This window comes from Mustela nigripes, chromosome 14 (assembly GCF_022355385.1).
Source record: "Mustela nigripes isolate SB6536 chromosome 14, MUSNIG.SB6536, whole genome shotgun sequence".
NCBI classification, from domain to species: domain Eukaryota; kingdom Metazoa; phylum Chordata; class Mammalia; order Carnivora; family Mustelidae; genus Mustela; species Mustela nigripes.
Window position 1 is genome coordinate 45,914,058 of NC_081570.1, and position 17,730 is coordinate 45,931,787.

The window sequence follows — 17,730 nt, forward strand, 5'->3', positions numbered from 1 at the left end:
TGGTATTAGGAGGTGGGGCCTTGGGGAGGTAATGAGGTCCCAAGAGTGGAGCCCTTTTTGAATGGGATTAGTGTCGGGATAATAGAGGTGCTAGAAAGCATCCTGACCCCTTCCAGCATGTGAGGACATGCTGGAAGAAGGCACCGACTCTAAGGAAGTAGGCTCTCCCCTCCAGACAAACAAATTTGCTGGGGCCATGGTATGTGACTCCCCAGCTCCAGAACTGTTGGAAATAAGTGTTTGTTATTTATAAGCTGAATCCTCTATGGTATTTTTATTAGAGCATCCAAACAGACTAAAGCAGGTATGTTTTAGGAGTGCTATCTGACTAGTATCAGGGCTTCTGGACCAGACTGCCTAGGGTTGATGCTCAGCTCTGGCTTCTTAATTTACTATGGGACTTAATTTGGATTTCAGTTTTCTCAGCTGTGAAATGATGATAACAATAGCACCTACTTCCCAGAATTGTAACGTACTTCAGAGGGTCAGAGGGTACATATAGCAGTACCACATCAGGGCTGGCGAAACCAAATGAACAAGCAGTATTTACATGTGATTATGGCAACAAGATATTACATCATCTTGAAAAGATGCAGACTACTGCCCTCTGTCTTGAGAAACAGACTTATTGTCAGGGTCCTGCAATATTTATGATTTTTTTAAAGGCAAAAAACTATAGCAATTCTATGGAATAAAACTGCACATCAAGAGAGAAGTCAATTAGTTTCCCCCAGAAAGACAGAAGATTTGAAATTGAAGGTTTGTTCTGAGTCCACAGCCAAGTTAGAGAGAGATGCTCCCAAAATCTCAGTTTCTTTATCTGCACAAGGAAGATGACTTCACTCCTGTCTGATTTGAGGCCCGAGTGACATTGATATGAAATCACATCCACTCCTGATTTGCTATAGCTCCTACTATTACCAGTAACAATGAGTTTATATATGACATTTTCTGCATTCACACTGATCCCTCTGACACATTATCAATATCTAGCTATCTGAAAATATGAACAGCTTTTCAATATTGATTTATTCCCTGTAATACACTAATAATAAAACAGAATTTACTCATGTAAGGATTGGGATCAAGAACCCTTTGAAATTCCAGACAAGGTGTAAATTGCTGCAAAGGGTCTCTTTAATTGGGATCAAAACATTTTTGACAGCTTTTGGATTTTAAAATTCTAGCTATTGTCACGTTCTGCAAATGTTTCTTTTTTTGGTTTGAAAAAAAAAAACCCAGTCAAGCTTCAGAGTACTTGAGATATGATAAACAACTAAAATTTGTCATTCCGAATGACAAAACCCCAGCTTTCCATTTCCTTGATATGTAGGACAAAATACTTCACTTAAACTCTTATCCTGCACAATTCAGCTGGTCCCCTGCTGGGCGACAACAAAGGTTTAGTAAACTGTTGCTGCTCATAAACTCCAATGGAGGTTGAAAAACCCCCATCTGTCTGAAGATAAATCACATCAACAGGGATGACTTTAAGGAAGAAACAGATTTTTAAATCTAGTCTCAGGATTCAACTTCGATGTGACTTTGCTCAATACTTCATCCTCTACTTGACTCCCTTCCAGAATTTTTCCATCATGTGGTTGCGGTTTGGACACTCCTAAGTGATGGGGAACTCGCTAGCACAGAAGGTGGTCCATCTAACTGGTAGAAAATTCCTCCTCCTCATAAACCCGTACTGCTTCAATGAAACTTGTATCCCCCGATCTTGGTTCTGTCTGTTGGGTCACACAGAACAAGTCAGCTCCTTCTGCTACCACACAACTCTTGGGAGAGATGAACGCTATTAATAGGGGGTGTCCTGCCTTCTGCTGTCTCTGCTTCATGCTTTTACACCTTCAACCCCTTCTACTAGCTTTCCCTAGACTTGGGTCAAGACATATTAACAAACCCAGGTTGCAGAAGCCGGATGCTACCAGGGCCCAATGTGAATCAAATAGAACTAGAGTGAAGTAAGCCAAACAGAAAACCTCTAACTCTGCCTTCTCCCTGATTCTCCACCAGGGATCAGACTCTTTCCCCACCCCAAAGTCAAATGCTTTGAGCTAAAATAATGATTTTACTGTTGTTCTCTTTTGTGTCCAGCTGAAGAATCAAAAACAGCATGAGAGAGTTTGGTGTATCTTTCTTTGGGGCCAGGTTAGCTACCCTTGACTGAGGATTTACATCTCAGTTAATATAAAACACCTCCCCTCATGAGTTATAGTTCGGTGATGGGGATTTTAACGATCCCCTAGGCACAGCTTATCTGACAGTGGGTTACATAATGGAACAGCAGTGCCCAAAAACATGGCTCCTGGACAAGATAAAGTATCTGATACCCCACCTCACTCCTACTCCTTCGGTTATGTCAGCTGTCATGGTGGCAGGTAGACCAGAGAGACGATGACATAGTATTTAGGCATATAAATCTCTCAGTTAGGCTCGATCCACATTACTGGTCTCCCTCCAATTAAGATGTTAAGGGAACCAATGACATCCTACCCATTTCTACAAGCCCACACCTCTCTGCCTCCTGTGTGGAGCTCAGGAGGCTATACCTGTGCTGAGAATGGGTTCAACATAGTTTCTAGTCTTCCAGTGGCCTTGGACCCCCGCATCAGGACACTCTGATTTGCCTGTGTCCTTTCTCAAGTGTGAGGTTCAAGACCAAACACAGGTCTCCAAATTGTAGTCTCCCCAAGAGAAGGAAAAACTTCCCCGGTTTCAGAAACAGTCCTTTTATTAAGGCAGGGGAGGCTTTCATTAGGCTCTTACTTCTTGTGGTGGTCAAGCTCCTTTATTCCCGGTGCTCATGCCCTCATTCTAAACTCCCTTCTCCCAAAGCATCCCCAGGTAGGCCCACCTCTCTTGACCATAGAGAGCTCAACTGCCCTGACAATATATTGGGCTAACGGGAGGCCAAATCCCAGTTTTGCCTCCTATTTGCTCAATAACCTTGGCAAGGTCACTTATCCTGAGCGATAACAAGCATCAAGGCTGAGTTAGAAGATTCACAAGTCAGACTAACCTGGATTCTAATCCTGTCTCCAACCACCACTTACCTTCAATAAATTATGACTTTGTTTCTCTCCTCAGTATCTCCAGCTATAAACTTGAGAGGGTACTGCCATCTACCTCACAGGGCTGTCGTGAGGGTTAACAGAATTGGTATTTACAAAGGGTTGACAATAATGCCTGGCACATATTATGTGCTTGATGAATTAATTGTTGTTATTGTTTTTCCCATAAGACTGCTGTGAGGGCAAAACTGAATCATGTATGTAACATGACTGATATGCACGTTAGTACACAGTAGGTACCCCATGAAGGGGAGTTATCACCAAGAGCTTTTTTATAGTGGTAAACTTCACATAACTAAAAATTTACCATTCTAAGTATTTCTTGGCATAGAGTTCAGGGATATGAAATGCATGAACAGCGTTATACAGTGGGCCTCCTCCAATCCATCACAAACTCCATTTTCCTCTTCCCAAATGGTAACTCTATACTCAGTAAACACTCACACTTCATCACATACCCCCCATCCCCTGCCACAGGCCCTCACCACCACTGTTCCACTTTTGTCTCTCTGAATTTCATGTCTCTAGATACGTTACAGAAGTGGAATCCTACAGAATTTGCCTTTTTATAACTGGCTTGTTTCACTTTGCTTGTCTTCAAGTTTCCTTCATGTAATAGCATGGGTCAGAACTTTCTTCCTTTTTCTGTGGACTCATATTCCATGGGAGGCAGGCACCACATTTTCTGTAACCACTCATCCAATGATGGTTTCCACCTTTTGGTCACTGTGAATAATGCTGCTATGAATCTGGGCAGACAAATATCTATCCTATTACTAATTATTCAAAAATAACTTCTCTTCAAAACCCATTTTTACCATTAAATTATCATCCTCCTACCCATATGGGATCCCAATACGGGTCAGAATAAAGTGGAGGAAATACAATGCAAAACGACTAAGGTTGAGTAACTTTGCTGGTTGAGTCTGGAGGTGCCTACAGCATTTGAAAATTAACTTGGGAAGTACAAGGGAGGTGCTATATGTCAAGTATTTTATAAGCTGTAAAACACGGAAGGAATAAAAAGAACAAACCACGTCCATCTGACTCCTGCTCTCTGGACCAAACAGAGCGCAGAATATTTTTCTGTTTTTCCCTTATCGTCAGTGAACAGGACACCACCAATGTCAGGCAGCCCTGGGGATGAGCGTGCGAGCTAATTGCTGTTGGGGGGGGGGGTTGATAAAAACACAAACCACTTCCTTGGCAGGTTCAACAAACACATCAGCCCTGACATTTCCTGGTCATGCGGTGACAGATTTTCCCAAGATTGAAAACTCCATTCTCTGCGATTAAAGCAATTGCAAGGTGGCACAGGCTAAACTCAGGAGACTCTAGAGGCTCTGACCAAGTCAAAAGACATTCATGCGTCTCCCTCTAGGATGCATGTCATTAAAGTTGCCAACACACAAAGAAATTTAACTTCAGCTGTCACATCACCCACCGGGCTTCAAAGCTCATCAGTCTCCCGCTAGATTCCTGGCCTGTGTGACACTTTTATCACAATCACACCGTTAGAAACACTGTGGCCAAGTCAGGGAAGAGCCTCCCTTTGATGGACAATCACAGTTGATCAAGTTTGTCAGTCGCTTTATGTGTTTTTATGCTTGTTTGATATTCCTACCCAGAGAGGACAGGCTTTTAAGGGCACATCTGTCAATGGATTCAATTTCATCATGCCATGTGATTCTTTTACTTACCCCTGTCTTCTCGTCAAAGATTTTGATACCTCCAAAGGAGATGGTTAAAAAGATTTTCTGTTTGTGTTCTCCTTTGGAACGTGCGCCAGCAACAACGCCCTGTTGAAAGAAGGACACGGTTTTTACTTGAGAGTGTACGTTTGAAGATTCCCTCCGGTCCCGGTGGTAGTCAGATACCACCCACCAATACCACCAACCACTCTCTCTCTCACTGCTCTCTCTCACACTTGCCCTTTCCATGCTTCCCTCCGCGGTGTGTAACGGGTACCCTAACATTATATCTAACACTGTATCAACAGACACCTGGATACTGATTCACATGACTACCTAAGATTTACAGAACGCCTCCTTTATGGCTAGATATTGGCTCAGAATCCAAGACCCTAAGATAAATACAATAGGCTCCTCTTATTAATAATACGTTGCTGGCCTTCATACTGTATATGGTTTCAACCTATTAAATAAAGAGGAGTCACAGAATATATTCCTAAATGTGATTTTATCTTTACTTCTGGAGACAGTTTTCACCATAATCAATTTTAGAGAGTAGAAAGAAAATAAAAACCACGGCCAGACTGCATGTCTCCTTTTGTCTGGAAAAAATACGATCACCAGAGTTACATGCTTATGGTTTGCAGTTTTTTACCCACACAAGTTTTCTGTTTTCCTTTATTCTTTTCAGTAGGAAGGTACCTAGCAAACACATCCCATTGATCAATGCCCCTGTCTCCCCACTTTTCCAAACTTTTTCTAAACCAAAGCTACGTATCCGAGTCAGTTAGAAGGCAAACATCACAATTGGCAGGGGTGTCGCTCTGCTCACTGCTCTATCCTGGGTGCCCAGGACAGTCCCTGGAAGGAAGAGGCACTCTGTCATTCTTGCAGGATGAATGTGCTATCCAGAGATCTCCCACAGTTGACAGGATGTAAGTTAAGGGCGAAGACACTTGCTTTTTAAACTAGCTTTTGTGGCGGCCAGTGACAGGGAAGCATGGGCTTCCTATGAGGGTGTCACTCAGAGGGTGAGGACAAGAGATCTGCATTAAGTGTTTTGGAGCTTCTAACCCCGTCTTTGCTATCAGACTGCCCTGAGTGCAAGATCAAGTCCACTTATCAGCAGTTATAGTTCTGAGCTTCTAGGAGTAGAAAAATTGAAAATCAGCATGATGTCATGTTTCTGGGAGATAAAAGTCATCTGTGCTCATGTCAGAAGAGCATGTTCACGACTCCAGTGTCAGAGAAGCAGCAGTATTCGGAACAGGGATGACCAGAAGACACAGGGACGGGGCACCCCCCTTTGAGGCTGTTTGGTTATCCTCACTGTGGGTACCAGCAACGCTCTGTGCAATCCAGATGGCTGGTTTATGCTCCTGGCTCTCCGTGATCTTGGGCAAATGACTTAATTCTCACTGCCACTTCCTCAAGTGTAAACACTATCTTTGCATGGGGAGAGAATTAAATGAAAATTCATATCAAGTACCCAGTACGGTGCCTGCAACACTACAGGGATGTCACAATAGTTAACCTCTTCTAGTAAATGAATGACTGTCCCTAAAACTCTGTGCTCTGGTTCCTGGGGACCTACTAGCAGGAAATCCACTCCCTCCCGAGTCACCCATTCATTCTTGAGTGCCAGTTACATCCTTGCAGACATACAGAATGTCAGAGCTAGAAAAGTCTTCCACATTTCCTGCTGACAAGTGAGGAAACTGATGTCTATGAGGCAGGGGTTGGCTGTGCTGAGGCGGCATAGGGGGCTGGCGGAGAGCTAAGCCTGCAACTCAGCTCTCCAGACTTCTGCTGCAGGGGGCACCTAATCCTTCCCATGGTGGCTTCTGTCCAGCAAGCCAAAAACCTCTCCAGGTAACCCTCCCCAGCGTTGCTCTTTCGGTCCCTCAGGACCGCTGCTCAGTGACCAGAAAACCCTCTGGCACTGCCTGTCCTCTCAAAAGTTGAAGAGAGTGACTCATCCCCCAACGCTAAGTCCTCTGTCTCTGTAACGGTCCTGCTTAACCAGAGGTTTCTAGAGTCCTCAATGTGCAGTTTACTTTTCTGTGAATTCACTGAGGGGAGATTCTAAGGAACATGGGGAGAATGGCCAAAGTAGATTTTTACAGCCCCAGGGCTGCAAAATTCTGTAATTCTTATTTCTAAAGCCATCTTTTTGGGGACACGGTCTCCGAACCCCGCCCCCTTTGCACCTCCTTGGTTCCTTTTGCCTCACGGTCCTTACTGCCATCTGACATACTTATTGGTTCATCTGGTGACCGTCTGCCTTTGCCCGGTAGAACAAAAGCTCATTTGTGCCAGGAACTCTTTTTAATCCATCCTACGTGCCCAGGACTGAGAATGGCGCGCAGCCTCAAGTCAGCAGGGGAAAGAGGAAGTGACTCTGCCTGCCTCAGGGAGTGGGCCCGCCAGACTTTGAACCCTGGGAATCTTCACCTTGAATTCTGGGTTCTTAGCTGGATTTGGAATCAAACACCTGATGCGGCTACCTATCTGTAGCTGGACCTCCAACTTCCGATCTCCAGACGTAACACAGAAAGAGAACGAGAAGTATCTCCGTCATAAAGGGAAGGGCTGGAGGGACTAGGTCAAAGGAACGGGGAGGCCTTCCTTCTTGTTTAACTCTTCTTAGGACATCACCGTCCTTGGTGGGGAGAGGGCGGCACCTCCACTCAAGGAGAGCTGCTCCAACGTCTCTGTCCTGGAAGCAGTCCTCACAGTCCCTGCTCCCTGAATCACTGCCGCCTCTAACAGCAAAATGCAGCTGTACACTCGAGGGGATGGACGGAATGGAAAGAGCCCACACATGTGTTCCAGGAGCATTCCTGCTTGGGGCTGATGCGGGTGGCGTTCCATGACAAATGAAAGAGGGAAGGACTATCCGTGCAGGGCTGTCTTTAGGGAAATAAAACTCTAATTTTATCAAGCATGTTTCTCCTGTGAGACAGGACCTCGAGTCAAGCTCTGAAAAATTACGCTAAGGCCATGCAAGTTTGCCAGCAGACGGCATGCCTCACGGTCTCATCTCCCCACAAGATTATTCATTGCCGGGATGCAGAACCAGCAGAGGTCCAGGAGACATCTCGGACTGGGCAAGGGGGTGACGGGGGGGGGGGGGGGGGGGTGAGGGGGTGGTCAGAAGATGTGGCAGTAGGTGCCTTTCGGGTCTCTGTGCCTCACATTAGTCACCTCAGTCACTGCTGGAAATCTGGAAAATACAGTCAAGCATTTTCTTGGGGACCTACTCTTATGTGCTACAGGTTCTCTTCCCTGTCATATAACGTAGCCCATGCCCTAATCCTAGAAAGTGAAAAATCATCTCTCTTAGTTTACATATAAGGAAACATAAGGCCAGGGGCTGAAGTGACCTCCTGAAACCTCAAGGAACTAATAAGGTGGAGAGAAAAGTCAAACGGGAATCTTTCAGATTCCTATGTTGGGCTTCCTTCTATTATAACCTTGCTTAAGAGCTTTTTTGGGGAGAAACATAGATTTAAAAAAAAAAAGAAAGAAAGAAATGACTACGCAATATACTACAGATACGTCAAAAATGTTCTACAAACAGCCAGGTGGAACCATCGGCTCCCAGACTCCACAGTGAAGGGGACGTTTAAATGAGAATAATCACATTTCCTACCTCATAAGGGTGTTCAGCTATTGAGAACAGTTACACGCATCAGCACTTAGCACAGTGTGTCGCATGGCGGGAGAGCTGGGTGAGTAACAGTTTTCGTTATTATAGGTACTAACATTCATACTATGAAGCAATGCCATGTGCCAGACGCTTGTGAAATGATGGACACAAACATCCCCAGGAAGGAAGTGACATACAAAGGGTCAGATGCGTCAGGCAGGATTAACAGGCTGCCCTGTCCAGCTACGGGTCCCCTGAGGATGAGATAAGGGGAAGCACAGGAGAGGGCTCTGAGAAACCCGACCCGCACAGTGCACGCACATAGTGGGATGGCTGTGATCTCAGTGGATGCTGAAAAGCAGGTAGGAAAACACAACAGGTTTTGGGCATGGATGGCTGAAAACCTGCAGTGCTATTCCAGAACATTCTATGATGAAAAAAAAAAATAAATAAAACCAAAAACAAAAAAGTGGTCTCTAATTCCAACCATCCCAATTATTAGCTATAGAAGCCTTGGAAAAAAACTAATCCCAAATTTCACTTTTCCCAGTTAAAAAAAAAAAAAAAAGAATTTAAGTATTCTCTTCTCCTCTGCTTTGTGCCCAGAGCCTGGCCCCTGTGGACTTCAATCCCTGGTCCTCTGGGCTTCCTGCCCTCTGGATTCCAGTTGGGTTCCACCAGGGCAAGACGGGCGGGAGACCAGAGGGTGGTTGAGGAGAGAGCTCAGGGTATTCTGAACACATCCTTTCCTTCCTTGTCCTACAGCTCTGGCAGTGCCTATACTTTCGCTTGGGGAGGGAGTAGGCTTCCTCCTCAATCCTGCTCTCTTTGGGTTTCATTGAATATATTTCCTCCCAGGGTGGTGGCTGCTTTCTACGGTTGCAGGTTCCTGAGAGCATCACCATCCCTAGATCCCTTACTTAGCCTTACCTACCCTTTCTTTGTGTTTTTCTTTCTTTTCTTTTCTTTTTTTCTTTCTTTCTTTCTTTCTTTTTTTTTTTTTTTCTAATTTGACAGACAGAGATCACAAGTAGCCAGAGAGGCAGGCAGAGAGAGAGAGAGGAAGGGAAGCAGGCTCCCTGCCGAACAGAGAGCCCTATGTGGGGCTCGATCCCAGGACTCTGGGATCATGAACTGAGCCAAAGGCAGAGGCTTAACCCACTGAGCCACCCAGGCACCCCTTACCTACCCTTTCTAAGTGGCTCTTTCATTAAAGTGTCCTCTTCTCACCTAGCCAGGGTAAGCTCTGCTTCTTAGAGGACCCCAGCGGATGTATTTAGAGCTCTGAAATTAGCCCTCCAGGCATCGTCTCTGAGAGAGCCCATCCCCTCCTGGAGTTTCAACCACCATCCTTTTGCCCAAGGACTCTGAAAGCTGACTACTTTGTAAGTCAATGATGTGTGGGTACTGGGCAGGAACTTACCAGTAAGGGCTTAAAATCTCATTGGGCAACCAAGATAAATTAAACAGAGAAACAAAAAAGAAGATAATTAAGCATTAAACTATGTCTTATCAGACACTGGACGTCCGGAGACTGAGGTTTGAAATTTTGGGCTTAACACAGGTTAAATGAAGGTTCCGGGGCAAATCCCTTAACTTCTATGAACTTCAGATGTCTTATGTATAAAACAGAGAGGATAATATCTATCTCACAAGATCAAAAGAGATGATAGATGAGAAGAAGCTTATGTTGACTCTAAATTAAAATACGATAATGGTGTTTTGCTGGAGGACAGGCAACAGCCCACTCATACTTAGAATATGATTTCCCCTCTTAAATCTTTACAATCCAGAAGAAAATTCTCTAAAACAGGAAAAGGTACCAGCCTCACAGAGTCTAGCAAAGGAAAGCAGATTTTCTTTTTATTTCTCATATGGCCTAATGTGAACAAGTGCGCCCTTTTGCAAGGTTTAACAGGCATTTTGTACTTCTCTGCCTCTTTCTTTCCTGGGCAGGTGGCCAAATGGAGAATCGATCATTTATGTTTCTGTTTCCTAAAGAGAGAAACCACTGGGAGCTGAAATGTCAACATTCTTCTCTGCGATTTGCAAATAATGAAACACAACTGTCTGGGAACCAAGAACCCCTCCACGAGCTCCGTGCATCTGACAGGAGTGTGTCATGGCAGGACAAATTCTCAGGGCTTTGGGGACCTCACAGATCTGAGGGGTGACAGATGGGGTACCTCACAGCAGGTAACACATGCACATGCTCCAAGTCAGCAGTCATCGCCAGGCCTGGACCCACTAGCTTGAGTCACGGTGAAGGCAGACGGAGAAGCTTCAGCGAGCACAGGCAGACTCCTGCTCCAAGCCCCTCAGACCGCAGAGCTTCTATGAATGGAGCTGGCCAACAGGTGCTCTGGGACATGGGCCTGGTGAGTGGCTCTCTACCAGGAGGCCAGGAGAAGAAGCATCAGCTCCTCAGTAGACCTACTTGTGGCTCTGGGTGAGAACCAGGCTGTTGGTAGATTTTTCTTGATGTCCTTTAATAAGTATTTATTGGCAGCCTGGCCTCATGCTCAGTAAGGGACCGTCAGCAAAAATGAAGATCCTGGCCTTCATCCCTATCCCTGAGTGGGGTCTCTTTGGGGGAGAAGGTGTGGCTCTATCTGATGGGAGTCTGGAGGGAGGCTGAGGACTCCGGGCTCAGTGTGTTTTGGGTTCTCTCTGCAACGTGCCCACTGCTAGAGAGGCTGCCCTCTGGTCTGACCTCATGCATGGATCACAGGTCCTGCTCAGGGGCTGGATGGGGGCTGGCGGGAACCACGAACCAAGCGTGGCAGGCCATCTCTTTCCAGGATGCCCACTCTGGCATGTATCCTAGTAACATCCTTCTTCCCAGCATTTATCAGTCATAAGACTGGACTTTAGAATTCCTCCTCTCAGACTTTGTTATCTACTTATCAATCAGACTGGAGCTTAGCAGAAGAGAGCTCATTAGTAGGGTGCTCTAAAATCTCATAACATTGCTTAATTAGAAAGAAAGAAAGAAAGAAAAGAAGGAAGAAAGGAAGGAAGGAAGGAAGAAAAAACATTAACCTTTTTACAAGGTGATAATCTGTGAAATCATGATATGGGTATCTTTAAAACCTTTTTCTAGAATACTTTATAATAGATACATAACTATTAAAACAAAGCTTGGTTATATAAGAGCTAAAAAAATAATGGGTACACTGTTTTGAAGATTAATATTTTGGGGTGCCTTGGTGGCTTAGTCAGTGAAGCGGCTGACCCCTGGTTTCCGCTCAGGTCACAATCTTGCGGTCATGGGACCAAGCCCTGCTTTGGGCTTTGCGCTCAGCATAGACTCTGCTTCAGATACTCTCTCCCTCTCCCCCCAGACCATGTTCACTCTCTCTCTCACTCTCTCTCTCTCAAATAAATAAATAAAATCTTTTAAAAATTAAAAAAAGAAAGAAAATTAAGATTTTTTAAAAATGATGATTCCTACAGTCATACTACAAGGACACTTAGCATCTGATACCCATGTTAAACTGCTGAGACAATTTGTATAGCATAAATAAAAATAATAGCTCTGATTTATTAAGCAAATAGGAAAGAAAAGGTAACATAGAGAGTGTTTTACAGATACTGTCCCGGTTTGTAGCTGGAAGCATTTGGCCAGCCTTGCATATATATACATATATTTTTTTTCCTTTTGTTCCTCCTTTCTTACACTTAAAAAAAATAAATACACTGATCAAGTTGTATCCTGAGGGACTATCTGAAGATATGAAAAAAAATTCTCATAACATAATATTAGGTGAGAAAAAAAAAGGATATAAGACTATATAAATAGTAATTCCAATTATATTACATGTGTTTATAATTCATATCATATACCTAAAAATACAAAGACAGATCATAAGTTATACATAAAATTGTTGACACTGATCTTTGTGTATCATGGGTGATTTTCATTTTTCTCCTTATATTTTTCTGTATTTTCAAAATATTTTACAAAGAACATTTTGTGAATTCTATAATCAGGAAGATACCTATATTATATGTGTTAAATGCATAAGGTATTTTGTATAGACTTCCTGCTCACTCATTTGTTTTTTCAATATTTTAAATCACTTTTTAAAAGAAAGAAATGAAGCCTAAATGAAGACCAGAATGTGGGAACAACGGGACGCCTGGATGGCTCACTGGGTTAAGCCTCTGCCTTCAGCTCAGGCCATGGTCTCAGAGTCCTGGGATCAAGCCCCACATTGGGCTCTCTGCTCAGCGGGGAGCCTGTTTCCCTCCTCTCTCTCTGCCTGCGTCTCTGCCTACTTGTGACCTCTCTCTGTCAAATAAATAAATAAAATCTTTAAAAAAAAATGTGGGAACAAATGATGCTCTTTTTTATATGTTTTAAAAGGCCATTTAATAACATAATTTTATTGTGTATATTAATTTTTTTCCAATTCCTTTCTTCAATTTCTCAATAAAAAGGCTTTCTTTATAGCATTTACTTTCAGAAACCTCTCTGTGATATGTCCAAATCCCACAATCTCATACATATTACTTTAAAAAATATTTTTCTTTTACATCGTGTTTGGAAACATTAATAGGAATGATAAGAATGAATAAAATTAGCTTTTATCTTAACACATCATCTTTTATCATATTTCTCATATGGTAAAATATTTAAAATGTACTCAAAAATAACAGAGGGGTGAAGATTCATAAAATCTGAAGGACTATAACATTTGACAGTTTTACTTTTCTTTTTGTAGGTATTGCACAATGAAGAGAACATTGAGTAAAAGGTGATATGCTCAGAAGTTACAAAACTGGGCCCCACAAAATAGCTCCACATAGTAGGTGTTCAATAAACATTTTCGTAACGCTTGAAATCTCTTCTCAATGAATACATGCAGTGATTCATCAGTGAACCATGTAATTTACTAATAAATGAATAAGTAAAAAGTTTTACCATAATGATCATAATCACTCCCTTCCCCCATAATAAAAGTAAAATGCTTGCACGGCACCTTGAGTTTCATCATGGAATCTTGACATAACTTGTCTCCCCGAGCTGCAGAAACCTCATCAATCCCGATCAGCTTGGCCTTGTACCGGACCCCTTCACCTTTAAATCTCTTTATCAAAGTGGCTTCACTGCGATCCTGACCTAAAAACAGAGAAAAGCAGGATTCAGGTATGTAGGTATGCAGGTCCCACTGTCTTTAAATATCTCCAGTGCTGAGCTTCCTTCTCTGGTTTCTAAGAAAGTCAAATCACTGGGTGGAGTAGGAAAGAAGGCTGATTCTATCCTTTTACATTTAAATTTAAATTTAAAAATTAAAAAAAATTAAATTTAAAAATTCTGATTCTATCCTTTAAAATCCAAAGGAAAATTAGTTTTCTCAGATCCTCTGTTTTCTCAGGCAAGAAAAACAAAAAACAAAACAAACAAACAAAAAAACGAGTTAAAAATCACCAATCCCAATGGGGCATTAAGATAATTAAATCAGACAACACATGTTAAGCTCCCAAAACAGAGCTTAATACACACCAGGTATTCAACAAATAATCACCACCTACTAAGAGTTCAGGTCTGACATTCTTGTTAGAGTAGAATTAGCACCGAGCCTCTTTGGCATTTCCAGCGTTTCATATGACTTTGGCCAGGGTCCAAGACCTTCTTACACCCAGTTCCATGGGCTGTTTTATAGTGAGACTCCAGAGTAATTGCTTTGTATCAAGTAATGACCCAGGGACAATTATCAAAAAATGGTTTTACGATATCTCTTCCGCTAACTCGTGTGTGTGTATAGAAAGAGGCTACTTGGTATGGTGAGCCCATACCCTGCAATAGCCTTTCTCGGTAATTATTAACATAATAATTTGCTAGGATGTATCAACCAGACATTCAAATACATCCACATAAAATAAGGATAGTAAAGTTTCTGTGAGCTGAGTGTTTCTTGGGAGATGTTTTATAAACTTGATCCCTACTCTTCGTAAAACCTCAACCATATCCATTTTCTAGACAAAGAGTACGAACGTCACAGAATTCAAGGAGCTTGCCCCAAGCTCACCCAGTCAGAAAAAAAGAAGAATGCACAGGAATTAAAATTTCTAATATCATCAAACTTTCATAAACTTTGCAATCATGGTTCCTAAAACCTGGGGCACTCTTGTCTTCTGATGCTCACGTCCCAGAACATCACAAACTTGAACTTCCAACACCTCCTCCATCAAGCCTGCCATCATGGGGCAGAATGAGCTGAGTGAGAAAGAACTCAGCCTACTTCCCTTTACCTATATGATGTGCAAACTAAGGTCTTTCTATAATGTGGCTGAGATTTATTGGAGCTGAAAACAGAGGAAAAACAGCAGCAATAGTTAACACTCCATAATGTTTTCAACTGAAAAAACATTAACCTGCAGTTCACTTATTTATTCAGTCGTCCCTCACTGAGGGTCTACTCTGTGCCAGATGCTATAACTCACTGCAACAGACGTAGGAGACAAAGTCTGTGCCCCTACAAGCTCGAGATTTTGGTGACCAGAAATTAAAATGCACAACACGCTACGCTAGTTGTGTAAGAAGGCGGCAGCTTTGGTGGACATCTTCATTTCGAGTCATGGCTTTCTCACTTGAAAACCAACTAAACTGTCTACTGAGCCTCAGTTTCCTCATCTGTCCAATATGGATACAATATCTACATTCAGAATTATGGTGAATAGTAACTTATAGGAGAGAGTATGTGCGAAGCACGGATTCACGTGGTTAAGTTCTCAGAAAATGGCAGCTGTCGCCACTATTACCAGCCCAGTAAAGAAGCACATAGAAGATACGATGCTGAGGGAGGGAGGGCACAAAGCAGAAACGTCTGCAGAGTCGGACTCTTAATTGCCAGCTGGTGCTTTATCCCACTGAACCCTTACTAACTCCTGGTATATTCAAGCCTTTGAATCATATTCCACAAAGCAGATATAACACAGGGATGATAAGTCAGAACCTATAATCAATGTAAAAATTCAGCCTCAGGATTCTGTGAGGGCGGATGTCAGAGACTAAAGCACAGACCAAAGAAGACACTTGCCATGATACACCCTCTACAGACATCTAGCTCAACACCACAGCTGTGGTCCTACAGGTCACGGCTCTCTGCATGATCATGCAAAGTTGGGTGGGGGCGGCCTAGGGCTGGCTCTGGCTCTTGGGAAGGATATGGGTTCCAGATACCGTCTCTGCCTCTTCAACACAGGACAGTATTTCAGTCATAATCATATCCCTTTCACTGTGTGGGGCTTCTCCAAGCTCTATACAGGAAGCATTTATTAGGGTCTGTTTAAAGCACACTGTCCATACCAACTTGTATAGCCCCAGAAATAACCCTAGACATATGTGTGGTCATTCACGGTTTTATAAATGAGGATCTAAACTAAACATCTGAGAGGCCAAGTAACTTGTCCAAAACTGCTGAGTGTGACCTGAACCCAGAGCTATCTGAGCCAAAGCCCAGACTTCTGGTTTGCAGGTGTCCTATGTTTTCAAGCTTGTGCTCTTAACCACCAGGATGAATTGCTTCTCGCTCTCCCTGACTTCCTCATCTTTATATGGTACCAAAACTCACCTGCCCCAGATCTGTCAATACCTAATACACTGACAGCATTAAAACTCCACTGGAGAGACAACTTGAAAATGCAACAAACAGCTTCCAGCCTCCACATCATGTCCCAGAAAATGTCCATGGGTCACAAAGACAGCCTTAAGAAACATTTGTCAAGGCACAGAGCTCTGCCAAGGAGGACACTTCATAGGGAGGCAGAGCCAGCCCAGGTGAATGAGGGCAGAGATTAATAAGAAAATATTAGGCCATTTAGAGGAAAGTAGGGAGCCCCATTTAGATTAGGACCCAGGGCCAAGCTAATTTGTATGAAGGGCACTTATGCAGTAGATAATCTGGTTTCTCATTAAATGCTCCACCATTAAAAGGGTAATTTTTCATGAGCACATCTTGAGCAAGGTCTCCGTTATATTAGTAAAGAAATAAATAACAGACATAGGAGCCATAAGGCTGTTTCATCAGAGACACATATGATGTGAGGGTAGTAGCATAAGGGTCAGTCTTCATGTGTCCCAAGTCATCATGAATCCCCAGCCTTTTTTGCTGAAAGCCCCACTGACCCTACGCTTCAGGATGGACGAAAGAAGGGACACGGGCTTTAGGAAAATCACCAACACTGTCACTCTCAGTTCTCGACCATTCACTCTACCAATCACTGTGCCAAGATTTTCTGTGCAAGGTAGCCCTCCCACTGCTCTATAAGTTAGACTCTGCCACCTGCCCTGTTTTATGGAAGATGATGTCAGTGACCAACATCAACAGCAGAACTGGAATCTTTAACAGCTTTACTGAGATATAATTTCCATACCATTCAATTCCCTCTTCTGAGGAATATAATTCACTGGTTTTAGTACATTCATAGAGTTGTACAGCCATCATCACTAGCTAACTGCGTAACATTACCTTCACTCCCAAAATAAGCCCTGCTCCCATCAGCAGTCACTCCCCATCTCCCCGAAACCAGCCTAGGCAAGCACTAGTCCATTTGCTGTCTATGGATTTGCCGATTCTTAGTATCACACCATTTCTCCCCGAGTACCCCTTCTCTCCTAGGTATAATCCTGGGTCATATGGTAACTCTATGTTTAAATTTCTGAGAAACTATTAGTGTTTTTCCAAAGTGACTGTAACCGGTTTATAATCCTGCCTGCAAAGTATGAGGATTTCAGCTTCTCTACCAGATTTTCTTGCCAATATTTCTGTTCATCTTTAGACAAATACTTCTGTTTGTCTTTTTTGCGTTAGCCGGCCTTATGAGTGTTTAGCGATATTGGAGTTTTGTTTTGCGTTTTCCTCAGGACTGATGATGTTGAGCATCTTTTCTTGTGCTCACTTTTCCTTTGCGTTTATCTTCGTGGAAGAAACTATTCAAATCCGACATCGTCAGGACACCTGGCTGGCTCAGTCAGAAGAGCGTACAACTCTTGATCTCGGGACTGTGAGTTCGAGCCCCACCCTGGGCATAGAGATTGCTTAAAAACAAAATAATAAAATCTTAGAATAATAATAAAAAGGAAGAAAATCTGACATAGGCAAATCTGACAGCCTGAGTTTGAGCCCAAGTGTTATGACAAAGGTCATGCTTGGCTAAAAGCCCTTTGGCATTGGTCCACCTTACTCCGTATTCGGTTAGGGCACTTGCCATGTCTTACTTTGTGTCACAGCTATTTGAGCAGACCCCTTATGGAGCCTGCAGCAAACTCGCAGCTATCTTACTCTTAAAGACAAGTATC

General features: G+C 43.1%; 1 protein-coding gene across 4 annotated transcripts in view; it reads right to left on the minus strand.

The window, feature by feature from the left end:
- The window catches only part of DAB1 (DAB adaptor protein 1), a 1,136,100-nt gene that overhangs the window by 131,944 nt on the left and 986,426 nt on the right, over window positions 1-17,730 (minus strand). For all 4 annotated transcript variants that reach the window (XM_059374891.1, XM_059374888.1, XM_059374892.1 and 1 more), the window contains 2 exons: window positions 13,409-13,548; window positions 4,781-4,879 (listed from right to left, as the gene is read on the minus strand). In XM_059374891.1, coding sequence (XP_059230874.1) covers window positions 4,781-4,879; window positions 13,409-13,548 — 239 coding nt within the window. The remainder of the gene's footprint in view (window positions 1-4,780; window positions 4,880-13,408; window positions 13,549-17,730) is intronic.